This window comes from Geotrypetes seraphini, chromosome 10, assembly GCF_902459505.1.
Source record: "Geotrypetes seraphini chromosome 10, aGeoSer1.1, whole genome shotgun sequence".
In the NCBI taxonomy this organism is placed as follows: domain Eukaryota; kingdom Metazoa; phylum Chordata; class Amphibia; order Gymnophiona; family Dermophiidae; genus Geotrypetes; species Geotrypetes seraphini.
Genome location: NC_047093.1, coordinates 135,791,529 through 135,813,492, shown reverse-complemented (window position 1 = coordinate 135,813,492; position 21,964 = coordinate 135,791,529). Strand labels below are relative to the sequence as shown.

General features: G+C 45.5%; 1 protein-coding gene across 4 annotated transcripts in view; it reads left to right on the top strand.

The window, feature by feature from the left end:
• The window catches only part of LOC117367726 (zinc finger protein 90-like), a 78,220-nt gene extending 56,644 nt beyond the window's left edge, over positions 1-21,576 (top strand). For 3 of the 4 annotated variants that reach the window (XM_033960587.1, XM_033960585.1, XM_033960588.1), the window contains 5 exons: positions 4-117; positions 4,259-4,867; positions 9,148-9,255; positions 16,897-17,010; positions 20,330-21,576. In XM_033960587.1, coding sequence (XP_033816478.1) covers positions 4-117; positions 4,259-4,867; positions 9,148-9,255; positions 16,897-17,010; positions 20,330-20,910 — 1,526 coding nt within the window. In that variant the 3' untranslated portion in view covers positions 20,911-21,576. The remainder of the gene's footprint in view (positions 1-3; positions 118-4,258; positions 4,868-9,147; positions 9,256-16,896; positions 17,011-20,329) is intronic. The other variant, XM_033960586.1, reaches the window with a different exon arrangement.
• The last annotated feature ends 388 nt before the right edge of the window (positions 21,577-21,964 follow it).

Here is a 21,964-nt window from a genome sequence, read left to right as displayed (position 1 = left end):
TAGGCCTTCCGATTGTGACATCTGTGTTCTCGTTGAGTGTCAAACAAGGGACAAATCTCTATTTCGTGGCCCGTCCTATGCCAGAGAAAACGGAACAGATTCACCCTCCTGAATCAAGTAAGTATGCGGTTCCACCAGGACAACTTTACTTCCTTGTTAGCCGTCATGCTGTGGAGATGCAGGCTCGCTCGTTGAAACACGTTGAGTCCAGTATTGGTTTAGCCCAGGGATCTCAAAGTCCCTCCTTGAGGGCCGCAATCTAGTTGGGTTTTCAGGATTTCCCCTAATGAATATGCATTGAAAGCAGTGCGTGCACATAGATCTCATGCATATTCATTGGGGAAATCCTGAAAACCTGACCAGATTGCGGCCCTCAAGGAGAGACTTTGAGACCCCTGCCTTAGATCAGGGGTAGGGAACTCCGGTCCTCGAGAGCCGTATTCCAGTCGGGTTTTCAGGATTTCCCCAATGAAAATGCATTGAAAGCAGTGCATGCAAATAGATCTCATGCATATTCATTGGGGAAATCCTGAAAACCTGACCGGATTGCGGCCCTCGAGGAGGGACTTTGAGACCCCTGGTTTAGCCTATATAGGTTGCCAATAAAGTGTGGTTCATTTGAAGACCAGGCTCTCTCTGCTTTTGTCTTTTGGACTTACAGCACAGTCCTGGTTTGTTCATTTCTTCGTGAGACTGAAATGGATTTCAGATGAATAAAGATGGATCAATCTTATATAGTGATGCCTGCTTACAAGCGCGATGTAACGTACAACAATTATTAAAAAAGAAGGTAGAAATGCTACATTAACACAAGACAGAGCACAACTTTTTATCTATACATTGCATAAGCCTTGCGGTTCTATGTGGTTTACAAAAGAGGCAAAACTGACCAGTGTCGGCAAGCTACAGTAAGACTCGAGAAGGAGATTAGCAGTGGAATTACAAAAGTCATTGACAGTATGTATTTACTAACTGGTTGAAAGATTAGTGACAAGGGGCTGCCAACATAACTTGGCAACAGTGGTAAACTGTAAGGTTTAGAGATAGGCAGTAGAGAATGACACAAGGACATCCCGTCCCTGCGAGTTTTGCCACTGTCCCTGTCCCTTTCCTGTAAGCTCTGCCTTAATCGCACAAGCCTCAAACACTTAAGATTTTAAAGCAGGGTGCCCCGTGAAGTATTTTGTGCAGCCCGGCCCCGCTCAAGGACGATGTGGCGTTTTCCTCTGCTGCCCCCGAGTGTTTATCTTCTTGCCGGCTCCCTCCTACGTCAACTTGCTGCAGTGTTCGCTCAAAGCCGCGGGCAGCGGCTCCTATGTGCCTCCTGCGGCTGACCCAGAAGCGTTCCCTCTTAAATCGCGACATCAGATAGAAGGGTTCCAGATCAGCCGCGGGAGGCACATAGGAGCCGCTGCCCGCGGCTTTGAGCGAACACTTCAGCAAGATGGAGGAGGGAGCTGGCAAGAAGGTAAACACCCACGGCACAGAAGGGAGGGAGGAAGAAGGATGTGTTGGGACTTGAGAGCACAAACAGGACAAATGAAGGAAGGAAGAAAGGAGGGGCATGAACTTAGGACACAGAGGGAAAGAGGGAGGGGAGCATGAGCCATAAGATGGAGGGAGTGAGGGAAAGAGATGCTGAGGTGCGGGAGAGAATATAAAGGGAGAATTGGGTGTCTAAGAGAGGGAAATAGATGGTGCACATGGGGAGATGAAGAAAGAGGAGAACTGTTGTCAGAGAGAAGGGAGGATGGGAGAGAGAGAATTATTGGACATGGTGGTGGGAGAGAAGTGAGGTAGAGATGCATGCGTGCGGAGAGAAGTGGGCGAGGAAGCCTCCTGGACTTTTTTTTTAAAGTACAGAGGGGGAGGGTTTTAAATGAAATGCTAGATTGGGTGTGGGGGAAGAGCTTATGGGGTCAGAAACAGAGGACAGAGAGAGATGGTGGGCAGTGGTCTGAAGGGAGAGAAGTTGGACCTGGGGTGGTGTGGAGGAAGAGAAAGGGAAAAATGGTGGACCTGGGGAAGGGAGACAGGCAGGCAGAGGGAGAGATGGGATGGGGGGCAGTTGGGAAGAGAAAGGGAAAGAAGTTGGGTCTGTGGATGGAAGGGAGGGAGGGAGAAATGTTAGGCCTGTGGATGGAAGGCAGAGATGAAGCATCTCTCTTTTTTTCCCTTCATTTCATTGTTCAGCATCAAGGGGGGAGGGAGGAAGAAAAATAGAAAAGAGTGGGAGCAAAATGTTGGACCATGGGGATGGACCCATAGGAGGGCAGGAGGGAAGAGAGCTGGAATAAGAAGATGCTAGGAGATGGAAAGAAAGGAACAGGGAGTTATAGCCTGACCAGAGGAGAGAGGGAGGGGGATTCTGAAAGTGGTAAACCATGTGGATGAGGTCAAAAGGGAGATGACAAGATGAGTGAGAGAGCAGTGAGTACAGTGGTAGAAATGTGGTAATGAGGAGTAGATAGAAGGGATTAGGAGGCTGGGAAAGGAGTGAGATAGAAAAGAGCTAGGGACTAAGAGAAGATGGAGAATTGAGAGGTAGCTGAACATTTAAAAAGAAGAAGGGTGAGAAAGAAGGCAAAAAAGAAAAGAAAAAGTTAAGAAAGCTGAAAGGGAAAAATCAATATATTGGAGATAGGCATAAGAAGGAAATGGAATGAGAGAAGAGGAGAAAAAATGGACAGCAGACACTGGAAAGAGAATTAGTTGAAGAAAGACAAGAAGCAGAAAGAGAAACTGGGACCAAGATGGATGTCCAGACAACAAGGTAGAAAAAATTGTTTTATTTTGAATTTGTTAACTGGAATATGTTAGCTTTGGGATATGTGCATCACAATTATTTTTGTATTCAGTGGTGTAGTCATATACAGCTGATTTGGGGGAGGGACTGGAGCCCAAAATTAGTAGATGGGCACCAAAGTTTCTCCCTGCCCGAGTGCAAATTTATAAATACTTGAGCTAGTGGGGATTCCCAAGCCCTGCCAACTGAAGACATCTTCCTCCAGGCTGGCAATCTCCAAGCTTTGCAGCCAATGACAATATCCCCAAGCTGCCATTGCTTTCATGCATGCACAAAAGCCAAGGGGGGGAGGGGGGCAGGGAGGAGGGAAGGCAGCACCTCTGCAATATTGCTGCCAACTGCAGAACTTGGGAAGTTGGAGGGGGAGGAGATGGCCGTCAGTTGGTGAGGCTTGGGGATCCCTACTAGCTACAGCAGGGGAGATGTTCATTTTGAGGGAGCCTACGCTCAAAGTGGGAGGCCCAAAAAAGCAGTAATATTTACCCTGACTGAACCATGTGCGCTGCTGACAGCTGATTCAGCATCCTTGCTCTGATGAGGTTCACCTCTGAAGAGGCTCACCATAGCTGTCATAGAAGTAAATGAGAGAACCAGGAGCGCACATCCCTGCTCATCAGAGTGGGGATGCAGAAGCCTGTGGCTGCTCCCAATGTCAGCGGTGCACGTGGAGGATCACTCAGTCAGGGTAAGAATTACTGCTTTTTTGGGTTCCTCTTCAGTGTCCCTTTAACGAAGGTTTATTATTAGATATGTACATCTTCTATATTAGTGATTGCAAATTTGAGACTGGCTCAACCTTTTTTTTTGCTCATCAGCTAGTGTTAGTGCGGCCCCAGAAAATTTTTTTTCGTCCAATGAGGCCCAGGGAAGCCAAAAGGTTGGACACCCCTGCTTTAAAGTATTTGAGGCTTGTGCAGATGAGGACAGAGCTTGCAGGGATGGGGTAGGGACTCAGTAAAGTCTTTTCCAAGGTTTTGATCGGTGACCGTTATTAGAAAAAAGGGGCAACACTGCAGAGGTGGGAGGTAAGGATGGGATGCACAGACCCAGGAGAATGACCTGAGACATGGTCTTCCTTCCCTCTGGTTCTGTGCTCTTGCCCTTCCTCCGCTGGTCTGAAAGAAAATATCACATACTGCACGAGGGATCTTCAGAAAGTTTCCGCACTTTTATTTTAAACACTATTTAATAAATATCTCTGAAACAAATTACATCACTTTTCCACATAAACACCCTGCTTTGCGTCCTACTAACTTCTTAGTGCCGTCAGAAAAAAATGTTTTTGGTTGAGCGCGAAAATATGAAAGTGCAGAAGCTTTTCAAAGAACCCTTGTATATCAAACTGAGCTAAGCGAAGGCCTTTAAAGATTCTCATGGGGTTAAAATGCCCTGATATCCCTCCTCCTCCTTGCTTGTAATACTAACAGGCACATTCTCGTTTGTATCCAACAGAGAATGGCCCCAGGAGCAACGAGAAAATCCACCAAACGTACGATGTACAGCTGGAGAAACAGAAACAACAAAACCCCTCCAGAGTCGGCGCTGATCTTTCTACTGAATGCAAAGGTATTGGAGGAGCCGTGCTGGTGATGAGAGAGAGAATTCATGACGGACAGAAGCAGCCGTCGCCTACGAAACCCGTGCAAAATTCCATCCAAAGCCCGAAGCTTCTGCAACACCAGAGACTCCCTGAAAAAGAGAGACTATTTAAATGTCCTAAATGTTATAAACCATTTAACAAGAAATCAGACATGCAGGTGCACGTCAAACTTCACTGGCAAGAGAAAATGTTGGAATGCCCCGAATGTAAAAAATGTTTTGTTTACAAAAAGGACTTTGAGCAGCATCAAAATATTCACACAGGGGTGAGACCATTTAAATGTGCTAAATGTGATAAGCTTTTTGCCACCCCTCGCGGACTTAATAGGCATAAAATCATTCACACCAGAGAGAGAAAATTTTTGTGCGTTTTGTGTAAGAAAATGTGTGCGACCAAAGGAAGCCTCCAACTCCATATGAAGAGCCATAAGGGGAAGAGTCGTAAGGGGAATCTTTTTCAAGGTAATTTTTGCAAAAAATCTTTTAGCTACAAGGTAGCACTAGCTCAGCATAAAACCAGCCACTTGGCAGCGAGACGATTTAAAGGCTCCCCACCCCGTTTACTAAACGGCGAAAGCGGCTATTAGCGCAGGGAGCCGTGCTGAATGCTCCGCGCTGCTCCCAATGCTCATAGGAACTCTATAAGCGTCGGGAGCATTGTGGAGCATTCAGCACGGCCTCCTGCGCCAATAACCACTATCACCATTTAGTAAAAAAAGGGGAGGGGGTAGTTCCCTATTCCAGGTCCATCAAGCCTAGTACCCTGTTTCCATAGTGGCCAATTCAGGTCACAAGTACCTGGCACAACCCAAATAGCAGCAGCATTCCATGATACCGATCCAGGACAAGCGGTGGCTTTCCCCGTGTTTTTTCTCAATAACAAGACTATGGACTTTTCCTCCAGGAACTTGTCCAAACTTTTCTTAAAACCAGCCACGCTATCCGCTCGTACCGCATCTTCTGGCGACGCGTGCCAGAGCTTAACTATTCTCTTGAGTGAAAAAAAATATTCCCTCCGATTTTAAAAGTTATTTCCCTGTACCTTCGAGTGTCCCCTAGTCTTTGTAATTTTTGACGGAGTGAAAAATGGAATCCACTTGTACCCGTTCTACTCCACTGAGGATTTGGTAGACTTCAATCGTATCTCTCCTCAGCCGTCTCTTTTCCAAGCTGAAAAGTCCTAACCATTTTAGTTCCGTTCCCCCTTTACCATCTTAGTCGCTCTTCTTTGAACCTTTTCCGATTGCATGTACCTTTTTTTTGAGATGCGGCAACCGGAACTGAACCCAGTACTCAAGGTGAGGTTGCGCTTTGTTCTTTTCTTGTCTTTTCCTCTCTGATTGTTGACTTTTGTGCCTCCTAGTTGATCTTGATTACATCATATTTTTCTTCTGATATAATCATGAGTAGACATATTTCCAGTTGCCTCCTGGACTGTGGTTTCTGGGAGAAAATAATGGCATGATATTTGGCCTGCCCAGCTATCATCCAAAGCATGGCGCGGTCACAGGCACTTAAATATATTTGTATATTCAACAACACTGTCCATATAGTTACCACCATTTAATTAGCAACCCACTCACCACTTCACCAGCCTAACTTGTGCATATAAGTTACGGGACTGATTCTATAATCGGCCCCTAAATTGGCCAGTGCCTTAAAAAGAGCTAACCGCATGTCAGTCGCGCTTAGGCAATACTATCCTGTATACAGAGCCTCCCTGAGCCGCTATCCACAATACATGCCCCCCTACCCCCCCCCCCCCCGAGTCACTGATATCCATATACCTGTTGGTGCTGCTGCAGATCCACTGACTTCATGCACCCCCCCCTCCCAAGAGCCGCTGACTTCCATACACCCTTGGGTTGTGCCGCCGCCGATCGGCTGTATGTTGAACCGGGCGGGGCCTTGAGCATCGGTGCATGCTCAAGGACTGCCGTCTCCCGCCCCTTCCGAGATTCTCAAGGATAGACTATACAGTACAGGCTGAATCAGACTGAGGTTCACTGAGCCTGCCAATATCTTGTCTCCACCAGTGGCCTGTTTGGGCCATAAGTACTGGTAAAACTTGGGGAAGGGGAAATAGGGGGGTAGGAAACAGGGGGCTTACGGTGGTAGGGATTGTTTATCTTAACAGATATTGTTTAAGCTACTGTTATGTGAATGTGTGGGTTTTGCACAAAAAAATATTTAATGTTAAAAAATAATTGTGTTAAAACTTATGGCAAGGATGTCTGGTCTTTGTAGACTGGGTCACCAGGATCCCCCAAGTTTCTAACCTCGATTTATACTCGAGTCAACTTTTTTTTTTTTTTTTTTTCTCCTTTTTTGGGGGAACAAAGTCACTTCGGTTTATACCATGTTTCCCCGAAAATAAGACAGTGTCTTATTAATTTTAGACCCAAAAAAGGCACTAGATCTTATTTTCGGGGTATGCACATGATCATCTCTTCCTTCCTCTCCTTCACCCCAATTCTTCCTCTTTCCTTTCTCTCCCCCACATGTGCAGCATCTTTCCTCCCCTCTCTCCCATCCCTTGTGCAGCAGGGCCCTTGAGTGAGCACCGCCCCCCAGCACCCGCTGCGCAGCCGAATCCTCATCCTTCCCTCCTTCCCATCGGAACCCCGCCGCGAGCCTTACTTACCTCCCTAAGCAGCGTTGGGCCGGCAGCACTCGCTGCTTCGGCCTTGTCCGCCCATGAATTCACTCTGCCACGTTACTGATGATGTCATCAGTAACGCAGCAGTGAATTCATGAGCAGACAAGGCTGAATCAGCCTGTTAGCATGCTGCTGGCCCGACGCTGCTTAGGGAGGTGAGTAAGGCTCGCGGCGGGGTTCCGGTGGAAGGGAGGAAAGGATGGAAATTCGGCTGCGCGACGAGTGCTCGCTCAAAGGTTCTGCTGCACAAGGGATGGGAGGGAGGGAAGGGAACCTGCCAGAGAATCCCAGGACGAGGTCTTATATTAAGGCCTAACCCAAAAATCCTGCTAGGGCTTATTTTCGGGTTAGGTCTTATTTTTGGGGAAACACGGTATTTGTGTATATATGGTACATTGCAAAATGGCTGTCAAGCATACATTTTACGTTTTATAAATCTTTATTCATTTTCTTATGTTACAACAAGTGTTTTAAATAAATTCATTATATACTTGAATAATCACACTTGATTAACTTACAGATTAATATCAAATTTAAAATTTCTTTAGAAAATCAATATTTTATAAAGTTATAATATTATGTAAGAAATTTAAATTAATATAATTATTATTGAATATAATAATCTTCCCTCCCTCCCTCCCTCCCTATCAATACTGAATGAGAAATCTTTATTCATTTTCATATGTTACATCAACAATATAAATTCATACTAATATTTCAGAAAACTAAATTTATATAATTCTTAGTTAATATAATAATATCCCATCCCCTCCCCCCTCCCTTCTATTCAGTAATACATGAATAAAATTTTTAAATGCTATTCTTTCCATATTTCATATTATAAATCAAGTATTAATATATTATATAATATTTAGAGATATAATCCCTTTTTCTTCTAATCAAATTCTATACATGGGAAAATTAATCATTCTTTACAATATTCAGTTAATGGTCTCCATATTTTTTGAAATTTATCTATATGTCCTTTTTGTGTTGCTATAGTGAGCTTCATTTTGTATATATGACATACAGAATTCCACCAGAATGTATAATTTAATCTGTCATGTTTTTTCCAATTGAATGTGATTTGTTGTATTGCTATTATATACAGATTTGAATGTATTTGTCTAAATACAGTCCCAGATTTCTAGGAGATGAGAAGTTCTTTAAATAACGTTAGCTCTTTGCTAAACGATCCCTATATCACACAATCATTGTCTAAAATTCAGATGGGATATAGCCATCTAATCCAGAATTATACTTAGTCTGAGGCAATTTGATAGACTCAAAGTATGTTCCCATTAAAAAAAATAGTCTCAAAACCACCCATTAAAACAGCGGTCTCAAACACCCGGGCCGCATGCGGCTCCCCAGGGACTATTTTGCGGCCCACGATCTGTCCTCGCCTAAAGCAGGGGGTCCCCAATCTGCTTCCCTTCCCACTGCCCTTCCCCCAAGCCACCGCAATTGGGGAACAGGCCGGCGCCCGAGGTCTTAGCTCTCCCCCGCATATCTTCCCCAGCTCGGAGCCGACCAATTCTGGCCACCCGACGTGAATTCTAACGTCGGGGAGGAAGTCCCGGGCCAGCCAGTTTTGAGAAAGGAAAGATATTAAACTTTAAATGTGAGGGCCGCAGAAAAAAATAGTTATTGACAATTTTGCATAAGGTAAAACTCTTTATAGTTTATAAATCTTTCCTTTTAACTGTTAAAGGAAAGATTTATAAACTATAAAGAGTTTTACCTCATGCAAAGTTGTCATTTCTTTAATAAGACATGAACTATTTTTTCAGCGGCCCTCCAAGTACCTACAAATCCAAAATGTGGCCCCGCTAAGGGTTTGAGTTTGAGACCACTGCATTAAAACAACTAAGAGAGGGTTGCACACTGCTTCAACATAAGAACATGAGAATAGTCATACTAGGTCAGGCCAATCCAGGTCACAAGTACCTGTTGGAAAGCCAGATAACAGCTGCAAGGTTTCACAAATTATGAGAATGAGCTCCTTCAATTGTGGGCTGTTAGTTTCTTTTATTAAGTTGGTTTAAAGGTATTTTTCTCTCCTTTTTTTTTTTCATAACAGACAGTTCCAGTTCCTATCCTGACCCGTCCATACAGACTCTGGAAATGAAAGGGCCACCAGTCGGCGGCCCACCTGAGACTAATAAGGAGAATACTGTGACTTCCCTGAGTGAGTAATGAGCAAAATCCTTAAGGGGTGCTATGAAGCATTTGAAACCACGCACTTAGGAAGCACGGGTTAAAATTGTTTGAGGTTCGTTCATCCATTTCATCAGCAGGGGCCACTTGGAAGCAAATAGTTATTTCAGACACATCTTGTCCGTAAATATTTAGAATTCACTCCCTTGGCTTGATCGGTTCAGGTATCCAATAAAGGGAAATCTTACACAAATGAGAACATGATGGAGAAAATGTATTCTCACCTTCCACCGAGTCAAAGAACACGTCAACTGCATTATTTTCTCATGCAAGAACTCTCCGATATCTTTGTGTGGTCACTTGCCTCTCGATGTCAGCAGGATCTTTCAGAATGAAGCCAGAGCTACCTGCTTACGCTGTAGTCCCCAGACTGACTAATATTTATACTTTTTGAAACATGTTTTCATCCCAGTCCATAATAATCATTGGGGAAATGCTCTCACGCTTATTATAAATCCCAATTATACAACTGTGGCAGCAAAAGTGGTAAATTTATTTATTTAAAAATTTTCTATACCGCTTAAGAACTACCTTTATAAACTCAAATATAAGTCGATCCAAGTATAAGACAAGGTACCCTTTTTACCCCAAAAAAGAGGGAAAAAGGTTGACTTGAATATAAGCAGGGAGGGGGTTGATATTCTTGTGCCTTGCTCTACCTGGATCTGTGCCCTAGCCCTCTTCCCTCCCTCCCCTGCAAGCTCTGCAACCAGCCCCTTCCCTGCCAGACTTTGCACCCAGTCCCCTTCCCAACCTGCCTGGCTCTCCACCCTGTCCCCCCTCTCTGCCATGTACCCTGTCCCCCCCCCCTCCCTGCCGGGCTCTGCACCCTGTCCCCCCTTCTGTCACGATTTTCTGCAGGCCTCCACCAGGCCTGCCGTATGACCTGTTGGGCCAGGACAAGAGGGATCCCTCCCGTCTCCTCTCCTGGCCAACTCTTGACAATTTTTTTTTTACCTCCATCCCACCTTCCCCACCTCCCCCATGTACCTTTTCAAATCCCTGGTGGTCCAGCAGTGTACCAGGCAGGAGCAAGCTTTCTGTGCTCCTGCCCCGTGCTGATCCCTTCCTGAATGGTCGCCTCGAGTTCTCGTGGCCCAGTGGTGTACCTGAGCTTTCCATGCTCCAATGAAGTTGACCAAAACATGCCTTTACAGCTTTAACGATCTGTAATTTCATGGCTAAACCTGGATCCAAAACAACCACTAAAACTGTCATTCTTTAGCACTCTCCAGACCAGTAGAGGTTAACTTTACGAATGGGTATATATCTAATCATGACCAGCAGGTGGAGACTGAAAACAAAACTTTGGGACAGTATATCCTAGCCCCTCCTCTCTATTTCCCTCAGTCTTCTTTCAGTCTCCAGCAGGTGTGAGTGATCTGTGCCCATCTCCCTTGGTAGGGCTGTTGGAATTTGTTTAGGGGTTTATTGTCCCTGTTTTTGGCCGGACGGAGCTTGGTCGGGCCCTGTTTGGGGGTTCGTCCGACCTCGGGGGTGTCAAACCCGGCGGGTCACGAGCGGGGTCCCTCCCCCCACTTCCTCCACCTCCCCACATTTTTTTAGAGGAGCCTCAGCAGTAAGCCTTGCCCCCTAAGTCAAGCAAGGCATATTGCTTCGAGAGCCTGTGGAGTCTGTTCTGTAAAAAAAAAAAATCCTGAGGTAGTGCTGGTCTGAAGGGTTATTTCCCTTTAAGAAAACTGTATTTTACTGTATTTTTTCATGTAACCGGCACTTTTTTATAGCTAGGTCGCGTATGGAGCAATTGTGCCCTTCTCCGGGGGAGTAGGACACATTTGAGTCCAGCCGCGAGGCACTCGCGGCCGGCCTGAACTCGGCGGTTTGGGTCGGTGAGGTGGTGGAGCTCCGTCGGCAGCAGCTGCAGGCGCCCAGAGCTCCCCGCCGATGGTGCCTCGCGAGTCGGCAGGGAACGGTGGGGAAGCCCGGTCTTCTCCGTCCGCCCACGGAGGGATTCCCCAAACCGCCGACGGTCGGGTTTTAGAGGATTCCCTCTCAGCTGATTTTTTGACAGCTGATGCCGGCTTGCCTGCTTTAGCGGCTGAGACTATTCAGGTTTCTCAGCCGCTTCAGGCTATGGAGGGAGCTTTTTTGGCGGGAAATCCGCCATCTTCTCTGTCTGGCCCCTCCATTTTGTCTTCCACCTCAGGTGACCTTCCCCCTGTTTTGACTATGCAGGGGCAAGGTTCTGCTGGGTCCCCTGCTGTGGCAGGGAGTCCCTTGGGACCCTCGGGGGGTTTTTTCTCCTGAATTTTTCTTTTCTTTATGCAGAGCCTATTTTCAGGCGGCTGGGGGTCCCGGTTGCGCCCAGGGGGTTTCGGGGGGTGGGTTTTCCTCCGCGCTCCCTGCGGCTTTGCCTCTCTCGTCTGGCGTGACGTCCCCTCCGCCGCCTCCCTTGTCCAAGCGTCCGCGGGTGTCGTGGGACGAGAATTTGTGGTCGGAGGAACGGGTCGGTCTGGAGGAGGACCTGGACCCTTCTGAGGAGTTCCAGGACTCTCTGGAGGGGACGGAAGCTGGCGGCGGGTTGTCGGATTTCCCGTTCTCCAGTGACGAGGCGTCCGTGGTGCGCCTTTTTCAGAAAGATGAGCTGCCTGACCTTATTCAGCAGGTTTCTTCGGTTTTGCGTTTTGAGGACGCGCCGCCGGAGACTCCGCGTGTGGGGGACCCCCTGTTACGGGGGATCCGTTCCGTTTCCCGCTCTTTTCCTATGCATCAGGATATTCGGGATATTATTCTGGAGCAGTGGAAAACGCCGGAGACGCCGTTTCGGCTGGCGCGCAGCATGGCTCGCCTGTATCCCATTCCTGAAGGGGATCGGGCTACGTTAGCTTCGCCAGTCGTGGATGCGGTGGTCTCGGCAATTTCCAAGCGGCATACCGTGCCTGTTGAGGGCGGTTCTGCCTTGCGGGACTCTGAGGAGCGCAAATTGGAGAGCATCCTTAAGCAAAATTTTCAGGTCTCTGCCTTTGGGGTCCAGGCGGCTATTTGTGGGGGACTGGTCGCTCGCGCCGTGTTTCGGTGGGCGGAGCGGGTCTTGGATCGAGAGTCTGACGACTGGTCTCTGGTGGATCAGGAGGTAGCGAAGATTGAGATGGCGGCCTCATTCCTCTCAGATGCTCTATAGGACTTGGTGCGGATCTCGGCTAAGTCTATGGCTTTTGGCGTGGCCGCAAGGCGTGTGTTGTGGCTGCGCGCTTGGGCGGCGGATGCTGCGTCCAAAGCTAAGCTTACTAAATTTCCCTTTCGGGGGTCGTTTTTGTTTGGAGAGGACTTGGATAAGTTGATTCAGACTCTGTCGGACTCGAAAGTTCCCCGTCTGCCGGAGGACCGTGCCCTCCCGGCGTCTCGGGGGGGTGCGGCCCGGGGGCGTTTGCGGGATTTTCGCAAGTATCGCCCTGGGCGTGGGGCTGCTTCTTTCCAGTCTCCTGGATTTTCCCGGGGTCGGTTCTTCCAGCGCATGCAGCCCTTTCGGGGGGCCCGTCGGGGGGCAGGGAATCCCTCCGCCGGTTCCCCCGCTTCCCGTCCTGCACAATGACGCCTTGCTAAAAGAGAAGCTAAAAGAAAGTAAATTAGCAGGTAAGAACCTAATTTCTCCTTTCTCATAAGAGTAGAAAGGAACGGGTCAGGACACTGAAGTTTTAAGTTGAATATTGGCTTGGCTGGTTAAGTTCAAGCCACCAAACTTTGATCCAGGATCTGTAGGAGGTAGCCAGGCTGCACAAAGTACCATAGGTTTCTATGTTACTTTGTGTGTCTAGGTGCTTTAAAAATAAGCCCCATTATCTTGGGAATACTGGAGGAGGCTCTCTAGTTAGGAAATTATGCCAAGATTAGTGTTGAAGCAGCTTTATAAGAATGTGGGTATCGATTAATACAAACACAAGTCTATAAAACCAAATACAGTCAAACCTCAGTTTACAAATACTGTGGTTTGTGAGTGTTTTGCAAGACGAGCAAAACATTTTCGCAAATCGTGACTCGCAAACCGGCATCGCCCGCATACGCTGCCCCCCTCGTGAACCAGCATCCCTCACCCGCCCGCCCGCACTGAAGGCTTACCCCCAGTGTGGCACCGGCACGCAGCACCAACCCACAGGAGGTGCCGGTGCCCAAAGATCCTGCCTCTTCCCGGACTGGGCCTTGAGCATCTACGCATGCTCAAGGCCTTCTGGCTTCTGCCTCTCTCCGAGATTCTCGGAAAGAATGAGAGCTAGAAGGCCTTGAGCATGCGCAGATGCCCAAGGCCCAGTCCGGCAAACAGCATGATCTTCGGGCACCGGCACCTCCTGTGGGTTGGTGCTGCATGGCTGTGCCACATTGGGGGTAAGCCTTCATTTTGGGTGGGTGGGGGATGCCGGTCTGCTGGTGGGGGCGATGCTGGTTCGCGGGGGGGGGGGGTGTGGAAGTGCACCAGTGGCCTCGGGGGCGGGGGGGGTCTTTTGGGGATGTGGTGGGGTGGAGCAGCGTTGGTGGCCGGGGGGGTGTGAATCCAATCAAGCGAGTTTTTCCCTTACTTTCTATGGGGAAACTCGCTTTGATATACGAGTAATTTGGTTTACGAGCATGCTTCTGGAATGAATTATGCTCGTAAACCAAGGTTCCACTGTATGTGGGCTCAGCAGTTATAGAGCCGTTCCATCATCTAGAAATTGTAGAGAAATATTTTTTCCCACCGACTTGAGTTTGAGTTCTAGCGACTTGATGAGTTAAAGATCCGAAAAAGAAGTCAGTCAAGTGCTAGTCCAACGAGGTCCTAATCCCCTTAATAGTTGTCAACATGTCCAACCACCGAGTTACAGGTCGCCCTCTTCGCCTAGTTCCGTTGATCTTCTTAAACATGATGTCTTTCTCAGTGATCTCTCTCTTCTAACAGTGTGACCAAAATAAGATAGTTGCAACTTCATCATGTGGGCTTCGAGATTACTCATTACTAGTGTCAACTTATTCATCAGCTTATCAGTTGTACTCCATTGAAGGGTGTCTTGGAAAGGAAATGGATTGTTGGTCGGGAAACCAAGTATGTTAGGGGAAAAAATTTTTTTTTACAAGTATTTCATTGGATTCAACCTGAAACACTCTCTTATTGGTATTGGAGAAGTCAAAAGCATGTCCTAATGATCTTGGAACAATAAAACTACAAGTTCTCCAAGGAGAAAAAGCTCTTCCAAACTTAATGGAAAGGGGGCTGAAAGGAGAATAGATAACGCTCTGGCCATTTTGACTCAAGAAATCCCAACTGTTCCAGTTGGTGAGACCTGAATTGGTGAAGAGGGAGAAGTTGGAAGGGCAGGGGGGTAGAGTAGGGATGGGTTATATTAAAAGTGGAGTGGGGAATATAAAAACCAAACCTCCTACAATATTGAAGAAACAACAAAAGAGAATGTGAGAAGATGACGACGTGGAATGAAGAAAGGGAACAAAAATTAAAGATTGATTGGAAAGTTTGTATTTGCGGCATTTGTTAGTTGACTAAATTTTTTACTTTTTCCAAATCTGGAAAAAATGTGGTATTGTAATCATATGAGTAATAATCGTAACTATAAAAAAAAAAAAAAGATTCAAATATAAGCATGTATAAGACTGTCAAGATGCAGAGTTTGGGGTGAGAGTGCTGCTGTAGCTTGCACTGCTTGGGTACGTACCATGCGTCTGGACTGGTCTGGAGGGATGCTAAGAAAGGAGAAATTACACATTACCTGCTAATCTTCTTTCCTTTAGCTCCACCAGGCTAGTCCAGAGCCCACCTGAGGTAGGATGCATTAGAAGTCATTCAGAAGGTTAAAAAAAACAAACAAACCCATAGACACAGACTGATGGCACAAGAGTTGTTTTAACTTCTTTCGCACGACCCTTCTTTTTTTTTTAAATTTATTTATTTATTTATAAGATTTTCCATTTTAAATACAAGCATTACTTTTACACAATGCAACAGATCCAGTAATGATATTCAATGAAACTTATAAAGAAAAGTAATAATGTCTTTAATCCACAATTTAAAGATCAAGAAAAGAAATAAACTTCTAAATAATAGTAACAGATTAATTAATTACGGTCACGGCATTAGATTCCCGAATTACAGCCAGCTGGCAGGTCATACATCACTAGACATGGTTACCATTCTCTCTTTTGATCCAATAAATTCCAAAAGTTGTTTGGGCTCAAAGAAAAGAAAATTCTTATCTTGAAAAGATACATAACACTTTGCAGGAAATTTAACAAGAAATATAGCCCCCCAGAGCCAGGGTTCTTGACCTCAAGGACAAGAACTCCTTCCTACATCTCTGGGTCCTCTGAGCTAAATCTGGAAAACTCGAACATTAGAGCCCAAAATGATTTTATATGATGAAAATACATACGAAGAATAAATTCCCTATCACTCTCCAAGGCTAGAGTCAACAACATGGTAGTTCTATGGGTGACAACCTCAAGGGAGTTTTCCAGAAATGAAGACAAATTCATATCCACTACTTTATCCACTGGGGTTTCTATAGGTATGGATTCCCCTTGTGTTGTCTTTATATTCAAGTAGTAAGCTCTAACAATTGGAAGTAGATTTTCTGGTGGAATGGCTAAAGTCTCACGGAAATATTTCCTAGCCATCTCAACTGGTGAAATAATAGGACACTTTGGAAAATTCAAAAATCTTAAATTATTTTTCCTCAGTTGATTTTCAAAATTTTCCATCTTGCGGGAAACATAAGATCTCTCCTTAACCAATTCCACTTGTACCTTCTTTACTTCATTCAAATTATTGTCCTGTTTCTCCGACCTTTCATTCACATTAGTAAGAAGTACCCCTTGTTGTTCCACCTTGGAAAAAACAATTCCATAATCTGTTTTAATAGTAGATAAAGTCAATTTGAGATTGGAGTCCATGACTGATATGGCCTGCCATAGCGCCTCCATATCTATCTTGTCTGGTTTCTTCATCTCCCCAAAACTGATAATATTGCCTCCCGAGGCACCTCTCACCTCTTCTTCCAAAATGCAGGGAGATTCTTGATAGTTCCCATCTCCTCCTTCTACTGAAAGGCTTGGTAGGGATGTCCCTCCTATGCTGGAATCAAACTCTCCCTCTCGGGGCCGTCGGCTTCTAGGCATTCCCTGCACTTGTGCACTTCCGGGCTGGGGAGGAACCAGCCTCTGGTCAGGACTCAAAGTAGTCCGACTCTCTGCGCTGAGGTTCCCCGAAAGATCCGGGTTTCCTCCCGAAGTGATTCGGGACTCCTCACCCGTGCGAGCAAAGACGCTCGTTAATGTAGTCTGTATCAGCCGTTGAGGGGGTTCAACCGCCGGAGGGGCCAAGCGGGAAACTCCCATCCTCTTCCCCATATTGCCACCGGGGAAGAGACACCCAACGCGAATGCAGGTACAACGAGCAGCAGAGCTCGCTCAGGCATCCGCTCCCGACACCATCTTGATCTCCAACCCCGCACGACCCTTCTTGTGGCTAATTTGTTCCCTAATTCCTAGTTGTTAAGGGGTGTTATGTGTTTGTCTAGTTTGGTCTACTTTCTAGCTTTAGTACGTTTGATGCTGACTTAGCTGTGGGCTGTACAGGATACTTCTAAGAACATTTATTTTGTCTTAATAGGCCTTCCAATTGTGACATCTGTGTTCTCATTGAGCACCGCCCAAGAGGAAAATCTACATTTAATGAACCATCCTAAGTCAGAGAAAACAGAACAGGTTCACTGTCCTGAAACAAGTAAGTAAACAATTCCACTATGACAACTTTATTTCTTGTGAATTCTTGTTTACTTGTAAGACTGAAGTGACTTCAAATGAGTTGGACTGTATAAGTCTAGTACAGTACCTACTAAAGCTGTGTAAATATCGAATACTTATCAGAAAATTTGAAGTGAAGGTTTTGTGGTCTAGTCAGTTGCTAGTGTTAGCCTAATGGTACCATAATTATCAGACTTAGCTATTTTTCAACTCATTCGATGAATAGCAAGTTCTTGGTGCTCTACCTGGAGCAGCCATTTTGTGGACGACAATTTATATTTTCCATAACAGCCCCTCAAACCTGGAATGCTCTTCCAATTTTTATACGGAACGAACAAGATTTAGTAAAATTTAAATCATTATTAAAAACATTTCTTTTTAATGATGCTTTTAATTCCTGATTTAATGATGCTTTTAATTCCTGATTTAATGATGCTTTTAATTCCTGACTTTTTAGTTATTATTTTTCCTAATGTGTTTTCCTATGTTTAATCTTTTATATAACGATTGTATTTCACAACCCTATTTTTACCCAATGTAGTTTAATAAGTTTTAACCCCTGTAAGAATTGTAAATCCCTATGTTTGGTTTGTCTGTTTGTTTGCTCTCTTTTAACTAAATTTGGATTTGTACATCGCTTTGAATTAGAGAAAGCGATTAATCAAGAATAAATAAAAAACTTGAAACTTGAAACTTGAAACTTGGACGATGAAGTAGCCATTTTGGGCCGGATTCTATAAATCAACTGCTAGGCGCTGTTTATAGAATCACGCTTAGCAGTGCCTAAGTGGACTTAGGCGTTGCTAGGCTTTGCTAGACATCCTAGTCACTAGGCATCTTAGTCATAGCTTTTCGCTCACCTAATTTGGCGGCATCTATGTCGGATACCTAACGATGCCTAACTCAACCACCCCTATTCTTCGCCCATAACCACACCTACTGATTGAGATAGGTGTTGTTTGTCGTCCTTAAGTGTGGGAGGACATATCCACTTAGGCGTCCTAAGAGTTTGGCACCAAACTCTTAAGTCGTTTAATTAATTTTTTTTGATTGGCTGGTGCCCCTGTCAAGTCAGCACCTGGGATACGTAGCCCCTCCCACCTCCCTAACAGCCACTGAGCCTGGTGAGTAGATAGCCCGGTCACCAGCTATGTCACATGACATAGCCAGTGAATGCCAATATTTATTGGATGACTGTCTAAGTCCAGTGGCTAGATGGACCCACCACTGTGATTTAACCAACCAGATGACGAATATCAGCCTGCACTGAACCCGGAAATTGAATTCCAGTAGCTGGCTACAGCCCCAGCATTGAATTTTCGGGTTTGCTTCTGACCGCTGGAGGTAGCCAGGCTGAATTTCGGTCCTCTTTGCCACTGGTTAAAACTGGATTGCAGAGTTGTTCTAAACCAAGTCACGAAGGCCTAGCATGAGAAGCAATTCTTTGCCAATCTGTTGCGCGATCTCGTGTGCAACCCAGTGTGTGAAGTCTCTCGAGCTGGAGGGGGAGAAAATGATAAGCACAATAGTTTTGATGAAGATGGAACTTAGAAGCCACTTTAGGTAAAGATTTGGGATGAGTGTGGAGCAAAACCTTTTAGCGCAGAATTCCCCATTGCTGTCGCTACCTGCTTTAGGAAGAAACGATCTTCTGACTGGCCTTTCTTATGATGCACTCTGCCTCTGCAGAAACAGGATGTTGCGTTGGAAGGAAGGTGGTAGGGCAGGTATTGGGCTCGCTGCTGATGCAGATCGGCCCTTTTAAGGTACATGTGGGAGTTTTTAGCTCATAGATGTGCTGCTAGTGGGTGGGCATCAGCACTAAGTAATCTTCCCAGTGTGAAGGGGTAAGTAGTGGTGGATTGGGATAATTCTTCGTGGTTGTTTCATCATGGGATGCTTCAATATGGCTGCGATGAAACGGCCCTGATGAATCATCCTCTGCGATGAACCGTGCCCCAGTACCTTTCCTTCTCTCTGTCCCCCCCTCCTGCCGAAGCCTCTTCTCCTCTCCACGCCCCCCTCCCCCAGTGCCTCTCCTCCTTTCTGCCCCCTCCTGCTGATGCCTCTTCTCTCTGCACCCCCCCCCACTGGTGCCTCTTCTCCGCCCCCCCCCCCCCACTGGTGCCTCTCCTTCTCCACCCCCCTTTCCTGCTGATCTCTTCTCCTTTCCACCCCCCCCATACTTCTTCAAAAGTTCACTGGTGCATCTTCCACCCCCTCCTCGGTTGGCCTTGGCTTCCTTCTGATGTCACTTCCTAGTTGCGGGACCAGGATGTGATGTCAGAGGGAGATGAGGCTGGTGTGAGCAGGGAGGTTGAAGATGCTGCTCACACCAGCAAACTTTTCAATAGGTAAGCAGGCCGAGGGGGGTGGGGGACGGTACTATCTTGGGGGTGGGATATGGGGGTGCTCCCTGTAGGGGAATGTGCTCCTACTTTGTGGGTGGGTATGGGGGGGTGCATAACCACCCCACAAGAGGTTGGATGATTCATCGTAGTCGATTCAGCGATGAAATGGCTTTGATGAATCATCGTAGACCCAGTAGTGGAGCGCCTCTGGGCTCTGTACAGGGACTAGTGTTTAACATTCATCAATGAACTGGAAAGGGCAGTGATCAGATTTCCAGATGACACAAAACTTTTCAAAGTTCAAGGTGCCCACAAAACCACTCCTTGATTTTAAATGGTTACAAAATCAAAACTTATTGGAATATGTTTATAAATAAAATGACAGCAAATACAAGTCCCAAAAAGCACGGTTAGCAAGATCTTACACGATCGCTTGCACTTTCACCCTTATAAACTGCAATCGGTGCAGAAGTTACAACCTTCAGACAATGCAATGCATCAAAATGACTAGGTGTGCCTCAAGTGGGCCCCCGAAATCACCGGACATTACTTTTGTGATTATTTCTTTGGGGGTACGTGAACGATAAGAGTGTACGTACCTCTGCTACTCACAACTATGGATGTTCTGCAGGAACGCATCACTGAAGCTATAAACGCGATCACGCTGGATAGGCTTTGGAGAGTCTGGTCCAAGCTCGATTATCACATCGATGTTTGCCGAGTAACAGGTGGGGCGCACATCAAGTGTATGCCATATGAAACTTTGAGTTGATGAAACTGTAGCCTCAAAGCTGAAAAAATATTCCAATAAATTTTGGTTTTGTAACCATCTAAAATCAAGGAGTGTTTTGTGGGCACCCTGTATCCTGTTTGTATTTTTGTGTAGTTATATGATCTACCGTATTGCACTGAATCTGAGCCCAGCGCATTCTCGTTTTTTTTATCCAGCAGAGACCGAATCCAGGAGCAACGATGAAACGAACAGAACGTACAATGGACAGCAGGAAGAATGGAAGCAAAGAAACCCCTCCAGAGACCTCGCTGCTTCTTCTGTACACTGTGAAGTTGTTGAAGGAACAGCACCTGTGGTGAGAGAGAGAACCTATGAAAGAGAGAGGCAAGCTTCATGCGCCAAACCCAGTAAAGATTCCATCAATCGTCCAAAGGTTCAGCACCGTAAGAGACAGTTTAAATGTCCTGAATGTGGCAAAAGGTTTCATAGGAAAGGAAACCTGCAAAAGCACATCGGACTTCACAGCAGAAGGAAAACTTTTAAATGTACTGCATGCGAAAAATGTTTCAATTACAAATTGTTCTTCGAACGGCACCAACAAAGTCATGTAGGGGAGAGACCATTTGCATGTACTTTGTGTGAGAAAGCCTTTGTTGGAAAAAGAAGCCTCAAGGCACATATAAGTCTTCACAATGAAGTGAATGTGTTAAAAGATTTTATTTTAAATCCGTGCTCCTTCGATGTGAAAGAGGCCGTACAGGAGAGAAAGCATTTAAATGTTCTGAATGTGACATAAAGTTCACTCAAAGAATCCAGACTGGATTGAAACCATATACATGTCCGGAATGTGGCAAAAGCTTTAAATCCAAACCAGGCTTAGAAAAACATAGGATGGTTTGTACGGGAAATACAAAGTTTTATTTAGTTACAGTTATTTTATGTAATATGCCGCCATTTTTAACAAAAAAGTCAAATCAAAGCGGTTAACAATAGATAAAAAAAAGTCAATGGGAAATAATTAACATCAAAAAAATAAACACAACAGGGAAAATGTACGCTGTACAATTAACAATACTGGTCACAAAATGATAATCAAGGGCAGGAAAGGTTTACAGTATCAAGAGGTAAGAACAAGAGGGTAGGTTAAAAATGCGGAAAGAAGCAAGCAAAGGAACAACTAAACTGAAGTGTTAAGAACTAGGGTCAAACGCCAGTTTGAAATAATAGGCTTTCAAGCATGATTTAAATGATTTAAGAGATTTTTTTTCTGTGCACAGATATAACGGGAAGGAGTTCCAAAGCATTGGAGCCATTACAGAGAAACTAGAATCTCTAGGAACCTTACATGTATTTAAATCGGGACACATGGATTAAGGATGAAGTGGTTCACAGCTTGTAGAGGGAAAAAAAAAAAGCTAGAACAGACATCTGAGAATCTGTAAGAAAGAGCTGGCATGAAATTCCACAGAAAAGCACAAACTAGGTAGCATTCTCATTCACGGGAACGTTTGTAAGCGTGACGGCATGCTGTGCGATAAAAGCGATGGGATCTCGCCCCTAAGAAAATGATAAATCGATAAGGTTGTGATCCCCTAGTTTGTGTGCATGTGTGTGCCTGCTCTCCCTTTGCGCAGAGTTTGAAAACGCCAACACGATTTGGCGTGGCTTTGACTTTTTTATTTTTTAAATATATTTCTGTATTGCTTGGTAGACTGGTATAGTCCTTACGAATAGGTTATATACCTCACTGCTACCAACAGGTGGAGACTGAGAACAAACTTGTATATCAGGATAGCTTCTCCTTTTGCAATCCAGTCTTCCTCAGTCTCCATTAAAGCAGGTGGTAAGAC